The sequence below is a fragment of the Bubalus kerabau genome, chromosome X (assembly GCF_029407905.1).
Source record: "Bubalus kerabau isolate K-KA32 ecotype Philippines breed swamp buffalo chromosome X, PCC_UOA_SB_1v2, whole genome shotgun sequence".
NCBI lineage: Eukaryota > Metazoa > Chordata > Mammalia > Artiodactyla > Bovidae > Bubalus > Bubalus kerabau.
In genome coordinates, this window is record NC_073647.1 from 57375696 (window position 1) to 57396835 (window position 21140).

The 21140-nt window shown below is 36.9% G+C and overlaps 1 protein-coding gene across 12 annotated transcripts in view; it reads left to right on the forward strand.

The window, feature by feature from the left end:
* The window catches only part of DIAPH2 (diaphanous related formin 2), a 981259-nt gene that overhangs the window by 322359 nt on the left and 637760 nt on the right, over positions 1 to 21140 (forward strand). For all 12 annotated transcript variants that reach the window (XM_055563966.1, XM_055563967.1, XM_055563965.1 and 9 more), the window contains one exon: positions 1586 to 1700. In XM_055563966.1, coding sequence (XP_055419941.1) covers positions 1586 to 1700 — 115 coding nt within the window. The remainder of the gene's footprint in view (positions 1 to 1585; positions 1701 to 21140) is intronic.

Consider the following 21140-nt stretch of genomic DNA (forward strand, 5'->3'; position numbering starts at 1 on the left):
TGCTATATGTTGTTGTGGTTGTTGTTTAGTTGCTAAGTCATGTCTGTCCCATGGACAGAGGAGCCCAGCAGGCTACAGTCCATGGGGGTTACAAAATTACTCCATGTAACATTTGAGAACATGACCATTGATTCTTTTGCTTTTGCTTGTGAGTTCACCATCTTATGTTCATCTTTCATAACTAGAGAGTTGGAAACTCCACAGGTAACTTGAAATTAACATAGAAGACAAAATGTAAATCAAAGTGAAAATGGTATACAAAAAATAATTTTGATTCTTTTACCATTGTTAACTTTAATTGCTCTAACATTCTTAAATATAACCTTTTTATTAATGAGCCCTTTTATCTTATTTATTTTTGTTCTTAGAAATTTTGTTTTAGTTTTAAACTTTCAGATAGTGTGGAATCACTGATAGTATTCAGTGTAGACATTAAAGTAATTGTTTTTTATATGATGTGTGAAAGATTTATTGAATGTTATTTTGCTTTATTATTATTAAATAACATGTCTTATGAAAATCTTATTATCAAGATTGACACAGTCCCCATTCAGTAGGAACTAAATGTAATGAAAATACAGTTGCATAGACCATCATCTGTGGAAATGCCTATTCCAAGAACATATCAGTGATATCTGACAGTATCCATATATTAAATTGGTCTGATCAGAATAATGGTTAAATCAGTTTTACAGTTAAGCATATATTTGTGGTTTGCTCAGAAAAGTAAATGAGATCTAAATGTTTTTGCAATGTAACTATTTTTTATTATACATGATCAACCAAACTATAGAATCCAGCAGTTGCTGGCCCAGTTATCTGTGTGTAAATGTCATGATATGCTTATTTAGCAGTTAAGCATACAGTAATGGCAAGCAGTAATGGCACATACAGTCTCAGAAAACATGATATGTAGTGGAAGATGCACAGTTCTAATATTGGATTTCAGTTCAGTGGCTAAGAGCACAATTCTGCAAAGCTAAGCTGCCTGAGTTTAAATCTCATCTTCACCATTTACCTGCTTGGGCAGCTCCTCAAACATCCCAGGGCTCAGTTTCCTCATTTTTAACATGGAGATAATAACAGTTCCTGCTTCAGAGGATTATTGTGAAGATTAGATGAGATGAATTAATATGTGAAATCACTTAAAAGAGTGACACATAGGAGGTATGTAATTGTCAGCTGTTATGGTTATTGTCTGCAACCTAGTCAGTAAACATGGGAGAGTTATTCTTCTCAATCTCAGTTTCCCCATTTTTAAAAATCCAGGAGCAAGAAGAATGTATGTAAGGTGAGGGGAGGGATTTACTTAATTATTTTTTAAGATTCCTTCAAGTAGAAGATTTTTTAAAATGTAATTTGCTACATGACCTATTGCTGTTGTGTACATTTCTGTACACCAGTAGAAGTCTGTGACTTTTCTAATGAATGTTTACTTAGAAAGTTTTGTTTTGATAGATCCTAAAATTGATTTAGTAGGTTGATGAATAAAGGTAATTTATTCAACCTTGGTGAAAGTGAATTCTTTGAAAAAATAAATGCATAGTAATAATTTAAAAACCTCTCTTTGTTATTTTTGTTTCAGATTGAACCCAAAGAATTGTCTGAGAATTGTTTCTGGTTGAAAGTCAAGGAGGAGAAGTTTGAAAATCCAGATCTCTTTGCAAAATTGGCACTGAATTTTGCTACCCAGATGAAAGGTATGTTTTATATTTTTAATATAAAGTTCTTGTTCTGATATGTTGAATTTGATGCTTTGCTAAAAACTTCCAGTAATGTGTAGGTGTATAGTTTGGGGGTACAGTCAAATATATTAGATTGACCTATAACTGTATTGTACCCAGCAACTAAAAAATGATAGGTTTTTTCCCTTTAAATTTTATTTTGCATAAGTATTATTATTCAACTGGAAATATGGGTTTATTTTTATGATTTAAAATAAAATGTTTTAATTTTTTTGTTTACATTCCTCCGTTATAAAGTTATCATCTTTACTGAGAAGCAAAGGTGATGAATTTGTTGATAAACTGTGTAAGGGAAAATAATGTAAAAGAATAGTAAGGATTCAGAAGTTTCCATGAAATTGGAGTAAGATTGGTTTCATAGTGCTTATACAGTCTTACATTTGTAATAATCCATTTGATTTCTGAAGAAATTTTATACTTTTTACCATATGCAGATTTTTCTGGAATAATATCAAAATCTGGTAACTAATAAATATATTTTACTGATTGATAATTGAGCACCTTTTTTATAATTAGATCCTTAACCTCTATGAATGTCACACCTACTTTTGGTACTATGTAGGTAACTTCTCAATCTCATAATGAATCATTGTGATTTGTGAACTTTCGCTATTTTAACATTGCTATTTTACTAATTATTGCAGAACTGATAGCTTATTTAAGCGTAGGAGTTTTTTTCAGCCTGAGTGAGTGTTTACAACTAAGAAATTGATATATTCCACACGCCCATGCCCTTGGAATTAGCACCTTTACCATTCATTTGTCTGATTTGTCACAACATGCTCTAGAATGTGAGAATGTGAATTTTGGAAGATTCAGAGAGAGAGAGGGGGAGGTGAAAATTATTCCTGTTCAGCCCTTCTAGCTTATCTTATGCAATGGAGGCTCTTGTGCTGTATCTGTTTTTCTTCATAGATTGAAGCTCACATATACACAGAAATCGGGCAAACTAAAGTACTCTGAAGAATTTTGACATTTAAAAAATTCCTACTAAACCTTTTTTCCCCCCTCATTTGCTCTTGTAAACTTCACATTTAAAAGATTCTTCAAGGACTCCAGAGATTACTATTTATTATAATCTGTTTTTTATTTTCAGTTGAAAAACTAAAACATGCTTATATCAAGGTATTGGTAATAATAATAAAAATATGCATGGTAAACATATCCCTTCAATCCCAGACTTACAGCTTCTTCCCCAGAGAAAACCACTCTTAACTGATTTCTCACATTGCCTCCTAGAAATAGTCTATGCCTATAGAAGCATATGTGTTTTTATCACTTTTTGTTTTTTACTTCTTTCTGTTTTCACTTTATATATTTGAATATTTTTCCATAGTAGTTTATGTTTATCTACTGTGTTCTTTTCACACAATACATAGAATGCTGTCATATAGTCCCCGTCTGAATTTATATAACCGATTACCTTTTAATGGGTATTGAGATTATTTCCAGTCTTTTGCTATTTCAGGCAATCTGCAGTGAACATGTATCTACATATATATCTTTGTGCACATAGGACTTATTTGTAGGGTAAATTTTAGAAGTGAAATTCTTAGATGAAATGAAATTTTTATAAATATTACCAAATTTCCTTCCAAAGAGTTTGTATTCATTTATAATGTTACATCTAAAATATCTATGAGTACCTGTTTCCCTACAACCTTTGCCCATCTCAGAGGTAAATGGCAAATCATCCATGTTACAATTTTTGCTCCTTAAATTAAAAGTGTAGCAGCTTTTCTTCTCTTAAAAGGCAATTTTAACCTCTTTTTCTGTGAACGTCTTCCTCTACTTGTTTGCACATTTTGTGTTGAACATTTCTTCTTTTACTTATTGATGTATTTATATTGAGTCCCATAAGAATTATATTTTTCATAAAATTTTGGAGTCCATCTGGACCTTAGAAATGATTAAACCGAACTCTGTTTTACAAATGAACAAAGTGAAGTTTGATACATGCAGGTTAATATAAAATCCATTAGAGAGTTTCTCAAGGTATTGTGGTATAGTGGGAAAAGCCCAGGGGAAATGGAGTAACATACTTGTATTTCAGCTGAGATACTAGTAACCTCTGTGACTGAATTTTCTCATCTGTAAAATAAGAAAGACTGATGTTTAACTAGTAGTATGAGAATTAAATAATGTTATGTATTTAAAGGACCCAGCATGGTACTTAATATAGCAGACACTCGATAAATATCAATTTCCCTTCCCTTTTGATTTAACATGATGCTGTGTGTGTGTGTGTGTGTGTGCGCGCGTATGTCTTGTTTTAGATATTGACACTTAATACAACTGTCAATTCAGCATGACAATTTCCTGCTCATAAAGCCAGTCAGCTAGAGTAGAAGCCATTCTTATTCTGGCTGCTAAACCGTAATCAAACCAAATTAAAATCAAACAAAAGTTATGTAAAGGCTATTATGTAGTCACTGCTGAGAATTCTGCATTTCCATTCGTCTCAACTCTGATTCTCTGAATTTTCTATGTGCTATTACTACTACTTCTACTTTCCTAATTTTGAATCTCTGTCACTAAGTTATGTCTGACTCTTTGTGACCGCTGGAATGTAGCACACCAGGCTCCTCTGTCCATAGTGTTTTTCAGGCAAGAATACTGCAGTGGCTTGCCATTTCCTTAACCAGGGGATCTTCCCAACCCAGGGACCAAGCCTGTGTCTCCTGTGTCTCCTGCATTGCAGGTGGATTCTTTACCCCCTGAACCATCAGGGAACACCTAATTTTGAATATTTGAGTCCAAATCTGGTCGGGATCACCTTTGGGTACCATTACTGTTACTAAGATTTATTTCTGAAGGGACATTTAAAGGAACAATTATGCATCATAGCATATTTCATAACATGTGCATGTGCTCAATTGCTTCAGTCGTGTCTGACTCATTGTGACCCATGGAGTGTAGCCCACCAGGCTCCTCTGTCCATGGGATTCTCCAGGCAAGAACACTGGAGTGGGTTGCCATGCCCTCCTCTGGAGGATCTCCCCAACCCAGGGATCGAAACTGCGACTCCGTCTTCTGTATTGCAGGCAGATTCTTTACCCCCTGAGCCACCCGGGAAGCCCATATTTCATAACATAGTCAAAACAAACTTGAATGATACATGCTTCCATTTATTTTAATAACTATTGTTTGATCTTAATTGTAACAGTTGAAATTCCTTGTCAGTTGCAGTGCCTTGATTCATACTTGGTCAATAGGTGGCAGGATCAGTAAGAAGTCAGCTGGAGACTGTGGCTCCAGGGAACTGAAACCACACTGCCCTGGCTTTCCTAGCTCCAGGGCACCACTTTTTTCCCTATTCTGCTGCTGTTTGCTACTCTCCCAGCTATATTCTGGAAGGAGCAACCTATTCATTTCTAAGACCTAATTCCAAAACTCTTAGACCCAGTGTTCCAAAACCTCTGAGAAATTCCTCTACCTGTAAGAGGTTTGGAAAGCTCACATTTCTGTTCTCCCTAAATGCGCTGTAAAGCATTACTAGTCTGTGTTTTTAAAAAATGTTTCACTTGAGTTTAAATTTGCTTTAGATTGCTAAATATAAAGAAGTTTTAAAATTGGCTAGTTCTAATACCTGTTGTAAATAAACATGTAAATATTTAATATGGGAAAGTACCATCATATTTTCTATTTGAATCACTTATTCTTAGAGTTGTAGAGAAAATTACTTTAAATTTCCTATTATAATTCGAAGTATCTCTATTTTAGGAGAAGATGGATCTCTCATTTCATTTAATTTATATTTGTTGGGTATCCACTATGTATAGCATGGGCTTCCCAGGTGGCATTAGTGGTAAAGAGCCCGCCTGCCAATGCAGGTTAGATGTAAGAGATGCAGGTTCAAGCCCTGGGTCTTGAAGATCCCCTGGAGGAGGGCACGGAAACCCACTCCAGTATTCTTGCCTGGAAAATCCCATGGACAGTGCAGCCTGGCAGGCTGCAGTCCATAGGATCACACTGAGTTGGACATGACTGAAGTGACTTAGCATGCATGCACATACTCTATGTGTAAGGTCCTATAATAAATAAGAGGGAGATAAATGAATAAGGTCTTACCTGGATATCAAGGAACATGCGTAGTAAAGAATAGAGAAAGAGGTATATGCTATTTAATCAATTTTTATTAAATATTAGACTAGCTATTTTTTAAAAGCCAAGGGAGCACAAAATGGAAATAGTTAAATTTGAGCAGGGCAAATGGAGATCCCAGAGGGATCTATTGAGCTGGGCCTTGAATTTTAAGGAAAATTTCAATAGAGGGAGAAGGAGAGAAGGCATTCTAGTCAGAGAACAACATTAGAAAAATAGTAGGAGGCTGAAGTGCAACCTGTGTTGAAAACACAGCCTGTTGGTCTTGGACTTGGAGTAAAGGTGGTGAGGTGAACTTCACACTGAGAAAATGGGGTTTTGTTCTTTAAGCCTTAGGGGCCCAATAATTTGATGATTAACCATAGAGCAGGCCTTTGGCAGACATATAGGTGATGGAAATTCACAGATAGATGATGGACCATTGATTGTGAATCAATGCCAGTAGGCCAGACAATGTGTGATAATATCCTGATAAGTATGAATTCTTAATCTCTATAGTTTTTTCCAGTTCCCAATCCTGTGTCCCCATGCTTACAATATTTAGTCTCTTCTTACAAGCCTAATGATGCTGTATGACAAAGTAGATCTCAAAATGCTCTCTGTATTAATAAAGAAAAATGCATATAATACAGGTAGTTAGCAAAGACCCTGGACTTCTCTAGTGGCTCAGATGGTAAAGAATCTGCCTGCAATGCCCAGGACCTGGGTTTGATTCATGGGTGTTGAAGATCTCCTGGAGAAGGAATTGGCAACCCACTCAAGTATTCTTGCCTGGAGAATTCTATGGACAGAGGAACCTGGCGGGTTACAGTCCATAGGGTCGCCAAGAGTCGGACACAACTCAGCAACTAACACAACAACATACAGTACTTTTGACTATATGTCATAGATGTAACTGTTGGAATTTGGATATGTTTTCTAGTTTTATTTATTCTTCATATTGATGATATTTGGGGATATATAAACATTAAGGTTATGATAATAGTGTCATTTTTCTTAAAAACCTGTAGTAATTATAGGTAATAATGATATTATATTAGTTAAAGTAGTGATGGTTAATATTAACCAAGCTTGAAATAATAATAAAATATGTAGGTTATAACTGCTAATTCTAATTAGAATTTCTAGGGTTCTCTTGAGGCTTCAGGAAGAACAAAGATAGTCTGTGTGTGTAAGTTGTAAGGAATTTCTTTGGTTTTAATGTTGCTTGGAGGAAATGTAAGAAACAAACATAGAAGGTTAATAAAATTTGGTTTCCTCAATAATATATTTCTATAGTTCAATTTAGCTTTAATAATAATAGAAAATTGAGATGTTATAAATATTTCAAATGCATATAAAGATCATTTTCAATGCTTGAGATATTAGGCTAGCTTCAAAATTATTGTGGAACTGAGTCTGAAGAGTGCGGGGGTGCGGGGTGTCGGGGGACGGGGTACGCGAACCCTAACCCTAAGCTGGGCTCGAGTGCGGGGGTGCGGGGGGTCGGGGGGACGGGGTGCGTGAAACCTAACCCTAACCATAATCCTAACCCTAACCCTAGGCTGCTTTTGAAAATAACCACCCTTGTTTGATTGCTTAACACAGTCTTATATGTTTAGTGAAAAAAACACCAAAAAAAGTATTAATATCTAATTCATCTCTTTTCATATAGATATTCTTGGAAATCAGTTGAAAATAAAGAGATGTCAGACTCAGTGCACAACTCTGATAAATGGTGCTAAAGTGTCCTGAGAGACCTGGTGTCATAACAAATAATTTGTCATCTTAATAACATAATATGCATACTCCTTACTGTAAACCTTAATATGAAAAAGAACAAACTGAGAAGGCTTTAATTCTTTCAGGCAGCCAGCTAAAAGCCATACACTTGTTGTTGTTTTGTCAGTAATCCTGTCTGACTCGTGTAACCACCACGGACTGTAGCCCACCTGGCTCCTCTGTCCATGGGATTTTCCCAGCAAGAATAGTGTTCTGGTCTGGTTTAGTCATTAAGTCGTGTCCGACTCTTGTAACCCCATGTACTGTAGCCTGCCCGGTTCCTCTGTCCATGGGATTCTCCAGGCAAGAATACTGGAGTGGGTTGCCATTTCCTATTACAGGGGAATTTCCCAACCCAGGAATTGAACCTGGACCTCCTGCACTGCAGGCATATTCTTTACCAACTGAGCTATGAAAGTTAAGTTCAGTTGCTCAGTAGTGTCCGACTCTTTGTGACCCCATGAACCGCACCACGCCAGGCCTCCCTGTGTATCACCAACTCCTGGAGTTCACCCAAACTCATGTCCATTGAGTTGGTGATGCCATCCAACCATGTCATCCTCTGTCGTCCCCTTCTACTCCTACCCTCAATCTTTCCCCGCATCAGGGTCTTTTCAAATAACTCAGTTCTTCGCATCAAGTGGCCAAAGTATTGGAGTTTCAGCTTCAACATCAGTCTTTCCAATGAACACCCAGGACAGATTTCCTTTAGGATGGACTGGTTGGATCTCCTTGCAGTCCAAGGGACTCTCAAGAGTCTTCTCCAACACCACAGTTCAAAAGCATCAATTTTTCAGTGCTCAGCTTTCTTTATAGTCCAACTCTCACATCCATACATGACTACTGGAAAAACCATAGCCTTGATTAGATGGACCTTTGTGGACAAAGTAATGTCTATGATTTTTAATATGCTGTCTAGGTAGGTCATAACTTTCCTTCAAAGGAGCAAGCGTCTTTTAATTTCATGGCTGCAGTCACTATCTGCAGTGATTTTGGAGCCCAGAAAAATAAAGTCAGCCACTGTTTCCACTGTTTCCCCATGTATTTGCCATGAAGTGTTGGGACCAGATGCCATGATCTTAGTTTTCTGCATATTGAGCTTTAAGCCAACTTTTTCACTCTCCTCTTTCACTTGCAACAAGAGGCTCTTTAGTTCTTCACTTTCGGCCATAAGGGTGGTGTTATCTGCATATCTGAGGTTATTGATATTTCTCCCAGCAATCTTGATTCCAGCTTGTGTTTCTTACAGCCCAGTGTTTCTCATGATGTACTCTGCATATAAGTTAAAAAAGCAGGGTGACAATACACAGCATTGACGTACTCCTTTTTCTATTTGGAACCAGTCTGTTGTTCCATGTCCAGTTGTAACTTGCTTCCTGACCTGCAAACTGGTTTCTCAAGAGGCAACTCAGGTGGTCTGGTATTCCCATCTCTTTCAGAATTTTCCACAGTTTATTGTGATCCACACAGTCAAAGGCTTTGGCATAGTCAATAAAGCAGAAGTAGATGTTTGTTTGTTTGTTTTTCTGGAACTCTCTTGCTTTTTCCATGATCCAGCAGATGTTGGCAATTTGATCTCTGGTTCCTCTGCCTTTTCTAAAACCAGCTTGAACATCTGCAAGTTCACAGTTCATGTATTGCTGAAGCCTGGCTTGGAGAATTTTGAGCATTACTTTACTAGCATGTGAGATGAGTACAATTGTGTGGTAGTTTGAGCATTCTTTGGCACTGCCTTTCTTTGGAATTGGAATGAAAACTGACCTTTTCTAGTCCTGTGGCCACTGCTGAGTTTTGCAGATTTGCTGACATATTGAGTGTAGCACGTTCACAGCATCATCTTTCAGGATTTGAAATAGCTCAACTGGAATTCCATCACCTCCACTAGCTTTGTTCCTAGTGATGTTTCCTAAGGCCCACTTGTCCTCACATTATAGGATGTCTGGCTCTAGGTGAATGATCACACCATCATCTCTTTTTTGTGCAGTTCTTCTGTGTATTCTTGCCACCTCTTCTTAGTATCTTCTGCTTCTATTAGGTCCATACCATTTCTGTCCTTTATTGAGCCCATATGAGGGAAGCTAATAGTGGCTTGCTATTTCTTCCCCTAGGGGATTTTCCCCACCCAGGGATTTGTTGCATTTTAAGCTGATTCTTTACCACTAAGTCAGGTGGGAAGCCTCAGAAAGTGTGCATGCTGCTGCTGCTGCTGCTGCTAAGTCGCTTCAGTTGTGTCCGACTCTGTGTGACCCCATAGACGGCAGCCCACCAGGCTCCCCCGTCCCTGGGTTTCTCCAGGCAAGAACACTGGAGTGGGTTGCCATTTCCTTCTCCAATGCATGGAAGTGAAAAGTGAAAGTGAAGTCGCTCAGTCATGTCTGACTCTTAGCGACCCCATGGACTTCAGCCCACCAGGCTCCTCCATCCATGGGATTTTTGAGGCAAGAGTACTGGCGTGGGGTGCCATTGGCCTCAGAAAGTGTGCATACTTTTGTATAATTTCACCACTTGCATATATATATATATATATATATATATATATATATATATATTCTTTGGATTCTATATATATGTACTGATTATCACCTTATCAAAGTTTTTTTTATTATGAACATTTAAAGTATTTTAATTTATGATGATGCAAGTTTTTATTTCCTATTGACATGTTCTGGCATTGAACAGTCATCTTCTTTATGTAAAATAGAAATAAGGAATTTGTGAGGCAGAGATCTGTGTTATTACTTAATTATAATAGTCACTATTAACTATAACTCATATGACCATTATAACTACTACTGTGTGCAGGAATCCCTTAGAAGAAATGGAGTAGCCATTATAGTCAACAAAAGAGTCCAAAATGCAGTACTTGGATGCAATCTCAAAAACAACAGAATGATCTCTGTTCGTTTCCAAGGCAAACTATTCAATATCATGGTAATCCAAGTCTATGCCCTGACCAGTAATGCTGAAGAAGCTGAAGTTCAATGGTTCTATGAAGACATACAAGACCTTCTAGAACTAACACCCAAAAAAGATGTCCTTTTCATTATAGGGAACTCGAACACAAAAGTAGGGAGTCAAGAAATACCTGGAGTAACAGGCAAATTTGGCCTTGGAGTATAGAATGAAGCAGGGCAAAGGTTAATAGAATTTTCCTAAGAGAACTCACTGGTCATAGCAAACACCCTCTTCCAACAACACAACAGAAGACTCTACACATGGACATCACCAGATCATCAGTACCGAAATCAGATTGATTATATTCTTTGCAGTCAAAGATGGGGAAACTCTATACATTCAGCAAAAACAAGACTGGGAGCTGACTGTGGCTCAGATCATGAGCTCCTTATTGCCGAATTTAGGCTTAAAGGGAAGAAAGTAGGGAAAACCACTGGACTATTCAGGTATGACCTAAATCAAATCGTTTATGATTGTACAGTGGAAGTGACAAATAGATTCAAGGGGTTAGATCTGATAGACAAAATGCCTGAAGAACTAAGGACAGATGTTTGGGACATCGTACAGGAGGCAGGGATCAAGACCATCTCCAAGAAAAAGAAATGCAAAAGGAAAAAGGGTTGTTTGAGGAGATCTTACTAATAGCTGTGAATAGAGAAGCGAAAGGCAAAGGAGAAAAGGAAAGATATACCCATTTGAATTCTGAGTTCCAAAGAATAGCAAGGAAAGATACGAAAGCCTTTCTCAGCAACCAATGCAAAGAAATAGAGGAAAACAATAGAGTGGGAAAAAGTAGAGATCTCTTCAAGAAAATTAGAGATACCAAGGGAACATTTCATGTAAAGATGGGCTTGATAAAGGACAGAAATGGTATGGACCTAACAGAAGGAGAAGATATTAAGAAGAGGTGGCAACAATACACAGAAAAACTGTACAAAAAACAGCTTCATGACCCAGATAATCACAATGGTGTGATCACTCACCTAGAGCCAGACATTCTGGAATATGAAGTCAAGTGGGCCTTAGAAAGCAGCACTCTGAACAAAGCTAGTAGAGGTGATGGAATTGCAGGTGAGCTATTTCAAATCCTGAAAGATGATGCTGTGAATGTGCTGCACTCAATATGCCATCAAATTTGGAAAACACAGCAGTGGTCACAGGACTGGAAAATCCCAAAGAATGGCAATGCCAAAGAATGCTCAAACTACCACACAGTTGCACTCATCTCACATTCTAGTAAAGTATTGCTCAAAATTCTCCATTCCAGGCTTCAACAGTATGTGAATCCTGAACTTCCAGATGTTTAAGCAGGATTTAGAAAAGGCAGAGGAACCAGAGAATGGTCAACATCTGTTGAATCATTGAAAAAGCAGGAGAGTTCCATAAAAATATCTACTTCTGCTTTATTGACTATGCCAAAGCCTTTGACTTTGTGGCCCGCAATAAACTCTGGAAAATTCTTAAAGAGATGTGAATAGTAGACCACCTCACCTGCCTCTTGAGAAATCTGTATGCAGGTCAGGAAACAACAGTTAGAACTGGACATGGAATGATAGAATGGTTCCAAATTGGGGAAGGAGTACATCAAGGCTGTAATATTGTCACTCTGGTTATGTAACTTATGCAGAGTACATCATGAGAAATGCTGGGCTGGAAGAAGCACAAGCTGGAATCAAGATTGCTGGGAGAAATATCAATGACCTCAGATATGCAGATCATACCACCCTTATGGCAGAAAGTAAAAAATAACTAAAGAGCCTCTTGATGAAAGTGAAAGACGAGAGTTAGAAATTTGGCTTAAAGCTCAATATTCAGAAAACTAAGATCACGGAATCTGGTCCCATCACTTCATGGCAAATATATGGGAAAACAGTGGAATCAGTGGCAGACTTATTTTTTGTGGGCTCCAAAATGACTGCAGATGGTGACTGCACCCATGAAATTAAAAGACACTTGCTCCTTGGAAGATAAGTTGACCAACACACACAGCATGTTAAAAAGCAGAGACATTACTTTGGCAGCAAAGATCCATCCAGTCAAACAATGTTTTTTCCAGTAGTCATTTATGGATGTGAGAGTTGGACTATAAAGAAAGCTGAGCACTGAAGAATTGATGCTTTTGAACTGTGGTGTTGGAGAAGACTCTTGAGAGTCCCTTGGAGTGCAAGGAGATCCAACCAGTCCATCCTAAAGAGATCAGTCCTGGGTGTCCATTGGAAAGACTGATGTTGAAGCTGAAACTCCAATACTTTGGCCACTTGATGCAAAGAACTTATTCATTTGAAAAGACCCTGATGCTGGGAAAGATTGAAGGCAGGAGTAGAAGGGGACGACAGAGGATGACATGGTTGGATGGCATCACCATCTCAATGGACATTGGTTTGAGGAAACTCTGGGAGTTGGTGATGGGCAGGGAGGCCTGGCATTCTGCAATCCATGGGGTTGAAAAGAGTTGGACACGGCTGAGTGACTGAACTGAACTGAAGAGTCACTATTTGTAAAGAGAGATTGAGACAGTGTATCTTAAACTTTCTGAATGAGTATCCTCTGAAATGCCTTTTTCCTGAATGTACTTCTTACTCCCTGTACCATCACTACAAATAAAAATAACAATAGCAATCAAAATAATAATAATATCACATTTCTTATGCTTTACTATGTCCCAAGAGCTGTGATAAATATTTTTTAATTCATATCTCATTAGTCCATAAAGATCTGTATTATTGTTTTATAGTCGAGGAATCTGATCCTAAGGGAGATTAAGAATTATGTCTTGGTTACACATCTAGTAAGTGCATAGCTGTGGTCGGAACCCAGTTTCATTCTTAGTCACTTCCCTGTGTTGTAACAATGGCTTTTATGCCCTTAGTATCATAATTTGTGAGTTTTGTTGCATAGTTAACCGATTCCTTTTTAATACAATTATATATATATTGCATCTATTACAAGATTGTATATATGAAATGTATAATTGAATACAGTACTTTAGAGCTTAAACCAAAGCTAGGAAGGTGTATGTTTGGAAGGAAATGAGGTTGTTTTTTCTGTGTCTACGATGTTTAAGATATTTTCTGGATGGAATCTATCAATTGTAAAGTATTGCTATGACTTGGAGTCTGTCTCTTCTAATAATGAATGAAGGAATGCGGTCTTCATGTCATTAGGCATTTTGTAAGGGTATATTAATATACATGGGATGCATAAAGTAATGAAATCAATTTTCATGGTGTTCCTTTGAGTTTAGCTTTATAGCACTGTACATAGCTTGTATTCTTTTAATATGATACTTTTTAGGTATGAGTTAGTAAGACTGTCTCTCCTCATTTCAGTAATTTTTGCTTATAAATACTGTATGGATTAGGCGCAATAACAGTTGTTCGGTTGATAGCATCTACAATTCACATAGATACTCATTTACATTTTGAATTATTGTTTTAGCTAAATTAGTTTTATTTTGGTAAATAGAAATTATTTACATAGCAATCCAGTGGAATTTCTTCACACAGCTATATAAAACTATTAAGAGGTGTGTTTTAATCCAACTGTATATTGATGGCAGTTATACCAGTTCCAGACTATATATTTTACATGATATAAGAAGTAAGAGAAGAGATTTCTCTAGTTTACGAAAAATACATTTAATTTAGGGATATGCAAATCTGGTAGCTTTTTTGAGGCAATATATGTAAGTAATCTCTTTGGCCTATGAGTCCTTATTGGTAAGAGTAGATTAAAATATTTTTAATATGTTATTCAGTAATATCTGAGTGTTTCCTTGCTTTCACTAATTTTAAAGTGTATTTTTGGTATTATTATTATAATTTTAATTCGTATTATTTTCTGGTTTCTTAGTTGCTTATTTTTTTTCCAGTTTCATTGTAGTATAATTGGTACATAATGTTGTGTAAGTGTCAGGTATACAAGGTGATAATTTGATATATGCGTACAAGTGTGTTGCAAAATATAATTTAAATTTTTTCCTTGTGTTGGAGCTTATTTACTCTGAGTAACTCAAATATTACAATACAGTATATAGATCACTACAGTCACCATGGTGTACATTACATCACCAAAACTTTATTTTACCTTTTGTCCTTTGGAAATTTGTACCTTTTGTCTATTCTTCATCCAGTCCCCTCAACCCCTATCCCTTGCTTCTGTCGTCCACAATTCTTATCTCTGTTTCTGTGGGCATATCATGTTTAATGTCTTGTAGATGTGTTGATGGTGGTGGTTTAGTCACTAAGTCATGTCTGACTCTTGTGGCCCCATGGACTGTAGCTCACCAGGCTCCTCTGTCCATGGGATTTTCCAGGCAAGAATACTGGAGTGGATTGCCATTTCCTTCTCCAGAGGATCTTTCCGACCCAGGAATCGAACCCAGGTCTCCTGCATTGCAGGCAGATTCTTTACCGACTGAGCTATGAGGGAAGCCCTCATAGATGTGTTGATTGAGTGAGCTAAATTAAGTGCCCTCCAATTACTGTATGGGAGGTACACATACAGTGTACAATTTTTTGAGTACAAAAATTAAAAAGTATAAGTTAAAAATATCACTTGCATTTTAACACAAGTTTCTAGAAAAACAGTTACACTTGAAAACAGGTTCACATTTTGTGCATGTTGAAAGAATTTTAACTTCTTATTTTATTGTTGTGGATATTAGTTGCCTATAGTTTCATAACAAATTATCCCCTAATTTATCAGCTTAAATGAATACATATTTATTTTCTCACAGTTTCTCGAATCATGGCAGAGGTTAGCTGAGTCCTTTGCCTCAAAGTCTGTCACGTGGCTGCCTATGAGGTGTTGTCAGGATTGTGGTCTTATCTGAAGACTTGAATGGGGGATGATTTCAGTTCACCCATATGATTTTTGACAGCATTCCTTTTCTCTAAGACTGTTGAGCTGAGGTCCTCCATTTGTCTTACTGGCTTTTGTATAGATGCTGCCCTCATTTCCTTACTTCATGGGCCTCTCAGTAATATAGCTCACAAAAGACAGTTTGCTTCATCAAATTGTGCACACCCATAAGAAGTGGAAGTCACAGTCTTTTATAACCTGATTTCATCATTGGAAGCAATTAACTAGGTCCAGCCCTGAAACACACAGTGAGGAAATTTACTCAAGGCCATGAATATCAGGAGGCAGGGAGCATTTGGGAGCCATTTCAGAAGCTGCCTACTGTATAGATTATTTATGATTAGATAGAAATCTCTCCTTGATGAGTTCAGAAGAATCTTAAGTGGTCTCTCTGCCGTCAGTCCTCTTGCCTTGTCATCAGTTTTTACAACCTACTCAGAATTGTCTTTCTAAAATATAAATTATCATGACACTCCTATGCTTGGAATGTTTCACTGACTACCCATTGTCTTCTAGGGAACATCTAAACTCATCCTTTTCAAGGTCATTTGACATTTCACTCTCTCTAAAATATCCTTAGACTAAACTCTTTTGTTCTGAAAACAGATATAAGGCTTTGCAACTTCACTCCAAACTTTCCCCAGTTTTTCATTTAGATGACACTTTTGTCAGAATGCATTATAATTCTATTCATTCTTTTGACTCCATCAGATACTGAACTTTTTGCAGTGAGGAAAAAATATTTCCATTTTGTTTACTGTTGATTCTCAGCATGTAGTACAGCTTCTGGGAAGTATATGTGTTCGATGAACAGGCAAGTGAATTACAGTCGTGTGTACTGGTAGCTCAGTGCTAGCAAATCCACCTGCCAATGCAGGAGATGCAGGAGTGGTGGGTTTGATCCCTGGGTTGGGAAGATCCCCTGGAGTAGGGCATGGCAACCCACTCTAGTATTCTAACCTGGAGAATCTCATGGACAGAGGAGAATGGTGGCCTACAGCCCATGGGGTTGCAGAAAATCAGACATGACTGAGTGTTGATGAGAATATGAACATATATATGTATTTAGTTTCATAGTACCAACCAAATAAAGTATGGGTGCTAACCTAAAATTTAGGCACATACTAAGAAGTGCATGTGTATTCAATGATTGATTCTGGGATGGATATATATATATATATATATATATATATAATAGAGTCTGTTTTCTGAAAATTTTTCTAATTGAATAGTAGAGAACTATATAATTGAGTCTGGCTGTGCTAGTTTGTTAATTTGTCATTTAAGTTCCTGTGATTTAGTAATTCACTTCATTTAGGGGTATATATGTGTGTGTGTGTGCAACCACAGATTTTTGTTAAATTTTTCAAATGTGAAAGTCTGATTTCTCCAATAGTGGCTTATGGTTGATTTAGTCAATAGTTTTAAAATTTATGGCTGGCCCACTTAAGTAAACAGAGGTGGATGTCTATTTCCTGATTTGTTCTTTGACCCTTTGGAAACTACTTAATTTCTTATTGTCTCTGTTTAAACAACTATTTGCCTGCACTTCAGATGTTGTTTGATCTCTGAATCCAGAAGATACCCTGGAGAAAGAAATGGCAACCCACTCCAGTATGCTTGCCTGGAAAATCCCCTGGACTGAGGAGCCTGGCAGGTTACAGTCCATTGGGTCCCTAAAGACTCAGGCATGACTTTGTGACTAAACAACAACAAAAGTAGATTTATGATTAGTAAAGTAGAAAAACCATCAAACAGAATTTTGTGAGAGTGAAGATAACTATATCACAGACTCAACCAAAGTAATAATTTTAGCAATTATAAATGTTGATATTTGTAGTGCACTTACTATATGCCAGATACTTTAAGTGTTTTCCATGGATTGCTTCATTTAATTCTTTTATCTCTCCTATGCTGTAGACACTATGATTGTAGCCATTTTGCAGATAAGTAAGTTGGAGTAGGAAATCAAACTCAAGCAGGATGATTTTGCAGCCCATGTGCTTCACTTCTTTGCTCTGCTTACTCTGTGGGCAAAATCATGGGAATAGGGTGCATTAGAGCCAGCCTGAATCCATAGCCTGTACTTTTTAACACTACCGCATCTCTCTGTAGTATGATTGTGCAGATAAAAGCTCTATTATTAGAGACCTCAATTCAAGATACACTTATCTGTCTCACAGGACAAAGATAGTCTATTTATGTGATCTTTTGCTTTGAGGTAATTTATTCTGTGTACTCAGTCCTACCTAGCTTATGGTATTAATCTATTACTGTTAATGCAACTCAGTAAAAGTATACTTAAAAAGTGACGGAACTCAATTTGCCCACTAAATCAACAAACACAATGTACATATGGTGTGTTGAAAACCATAGCTCGCAATATAAAACTGATCTAGAAGGAATGAAAATATATTGAAATTCTTAGCCAATCTTAGCTAAGTTCTCTACATATTTGTGGTCTGCCTTTAGTTTATCCATGGCCCAATATTCATACTAGTCTGATATCTCCCTGCCCCCCCCAATACCATTTCCTCATGCTCTTTATCATGTGTTGATACTGGATTAAGGATCACATTTTTAATTGAAATTAATTTTATAGGAACCTAAACAAAGTAGGTGATGCATTCAAATGGCAAATATAACTATTATGAGTTATCAATGTCCCCTCCATGGGAATGGCTTACTGAGAGTTGACTGTGTCTGGCTTCACGTGATAAGAATAGACTTATAACATGCTCCTGACAGCATGGGAACAATGTGTTGTTTCCTGGCATGTAATTGCTTTTAACAGAAAGTAGCCAAAGTAGCTGCTGTTTGACATGTGATGCTATTAGGATATTTGTAGCTTTCTTTGAAAAAAGAAGCTGGTGTGATTGGATACCTTTTGTTCCATTAACTGCATTAATAAAAACGTTTTCACTCCTCTCTTAGGTTTTACATACTATTTACTGTTTCAGTACCAATCAGATCACATTCTTGTTAATTATTGGCATTTTTATTCTCTTTCACATGCTTTTGTTTTCTCAATGCTGACGGTTTAAGTATTTAAATAATTGTACTATCAAATGTTAATACGTCTGTATGATAGATCAGAACATGGTCCTAAAATCTTTGTATCATAATTTTATAGACATTCATTTTATTATTAAATCATCATTTGACATTATATAGCTTCTTAATCCATTTTAGGGCATAAACTGAACACATATAAAGAGAAAAATTTAGGAAATTAATTTCTTAGGTTTGAAACAGGATTTGGGGACATATTTAGCCCTTGGGCTTCCCTGGTGGCTCGGACGGTAAAGTATCTGCTTGCAATGTGGGAGACCTGGATTCAGTCCCTGGGTTGGGAAAATCCCGTGGAGAAGGGAATGGCAACCCACTCTAGTATTCTTGCCTGGAGAATTCCATGGACAGAGGAGCCTGGTGGGCTTCAGTCCATGAAGTCACAAACAGTTGGATATGACTGAGCGACTTTCACTAGCTCTTTAAAAAAATATTTCTGAGATATAGTTTAACTAAGGGGTTCCTTTGGAATTTAAAATTCTTTAAAAATTTAGAATTCTTTAACTTTTCCTGAGATGATTTCTAATTAGCCACATAGTTTTTTTAAGATCACTTATATATATATATTTCATATTCTGCTTGTCACTTGGTCTACTAATGTTTTCTCTCATTGTTATAAAAAGACGATGCTATCCACTGTAATTAATAGGCCATGATACTATTTTGAGTTCCATGATAGGGATGTTTTTAAGCTGATCACTTCATCAGTTTTTGCCTAATGTTTCTTATGACCAATGATACTCATTTATGATGGAGTTTGGGGTAGAGTTTGTATCCATAGTGCACAAACAAGATAACCAACTCAGTATGCCTTGAATGCATAATCTTGGATTGTTATTTAAGCAATATAATGACAAAGATAACGCTCAGCTCTTTTAAACGACCTTTTCTATGGTAGATATGAATTTGATAGCATTAGCTTTTTGTAGTAGCAGTGCCTGACAACAGCTTCATACTGTAGGATTCTTGAGTTGTCTAGTGTTGAAGACTTACAAAAGTACTTTTTAAATTTAGTACCTTACCAGATCAGGATATAGCCATATATTATTAATTATATGGGGGAAAAAAAGCAAGCCAATAAATTCTTAATTTTGGTCTTCTCAGTGACATAAGTGAATATATTTTTAACTAAGCTTTTGTTGAGAGGGTTAGTAACTTATACAAAGCCTTTTCATCACTGTTCTAATATTATGGTATTATTTTCACTTTGTTTTAATGATAGTCTACATTTCTTAATACCTTCCTTGGTGGGCAGATTGTAGTTGTGTCTTGACATTTATGTATTGCATAATATTTGCTTGGGAGTTATTACCAGTAAATAAGTTTATTCAATTAGGCATTAGTTAGGACTTAATAACAGAGAAGGCAATGGCACCCCACTCCAGTACTCCTGCCTGGAAAATCCCATGAATGGAGGAGCCTGGTAGGCTGCAATCCATGGGGTCACTGAGGGTCGGACACGACTGAGCGACTTCACTTTCACTTTTCACTTTCATGCATTGGAGAAGGAAATGGCAACCCACTCCAGTGTTCTTGCCTGGAGAATCCCAGGGACGGGGGAGCCTGGTGCGCTGCCGTCTATGGGGTCACACAGAGTCGGACACGACTGAAGTGACTTAGCAGTAGCAGCAGTACTTAATAAAATAAGTCTTAAGAGTTTACTCTGATTTTTTATGAATATTACAAATGACTATAAATGGGTAATCTTTTTTTTACAATTTAGTATTTATGAGATGTATGTGACAGCTCTCAGTTCTTTTGTGAAATAGAATTGAATGTATAGAACTTTCAGGAGTATAAGTGGAAGGCAAAGGCAATTAAATGTTTTATGTTTTTATAGCGGTCTTTTTCCTCATGCATTTCAGAATCTTTAGCTCAGGCCTGTTTGTGTTTTTTTTTTTTTTTTTTTTTTAATTAGGAGTAAGAAACAAATGAAACTATGAAAACAACCTTCCTTTGGAAAGATTTACTCTGGCTTGTTTAAAGATTTTTCAAAGATAATTTTAAACCTTTGTTGGTAGAGAGAAAAATGTGCTCTTGGCCTTTGGAAAACCCGTATTGGTCCTCTCTCACACCTCAAGTTTCTTTTGGACTGTATAGAAAACTGTGTATTTACTATTGAATTTCTTCATAGTCTTAAGGATTACAATGGATTTGTCCTGTTTGAAGTGTTATTTTAAGTTGTAAGACTCTCTTTCTGTACATTGTCTTAATTCCCTCATCCCCAGTTTTTTTCCATTGTAGCAATGGCAATATTGTTGGTAAGGGTCCAAGAAACACCTCGGGATTGATATGGTTAGAATTGCAATGGTGATGTTAGTCGCTCAGTCATGTCCAACTATTTGCGACCCCATGGACTGTATGTAGCCTGCCAGGCTCCTCTGTCCATGGAATTCTTCAGGCAGGAACACTGGAGTGGGTAACCATTCCCTTCTCGAGGGGATCTCAAATTCATTCATGAACATGGTAGATTCAGTTTGATCTGTGAGCATTCTGTTGACTGGTTGCCAAGGGTACTCTGCATTTCTTTCGATAACCAGGAATATACATATGAACTAGAACCTCAGTGTTTATCTAATAGGAGAATATGGATATACTGACAGAGAAGATTTGATTCATAAAGCGTTTGTTACATACCACATG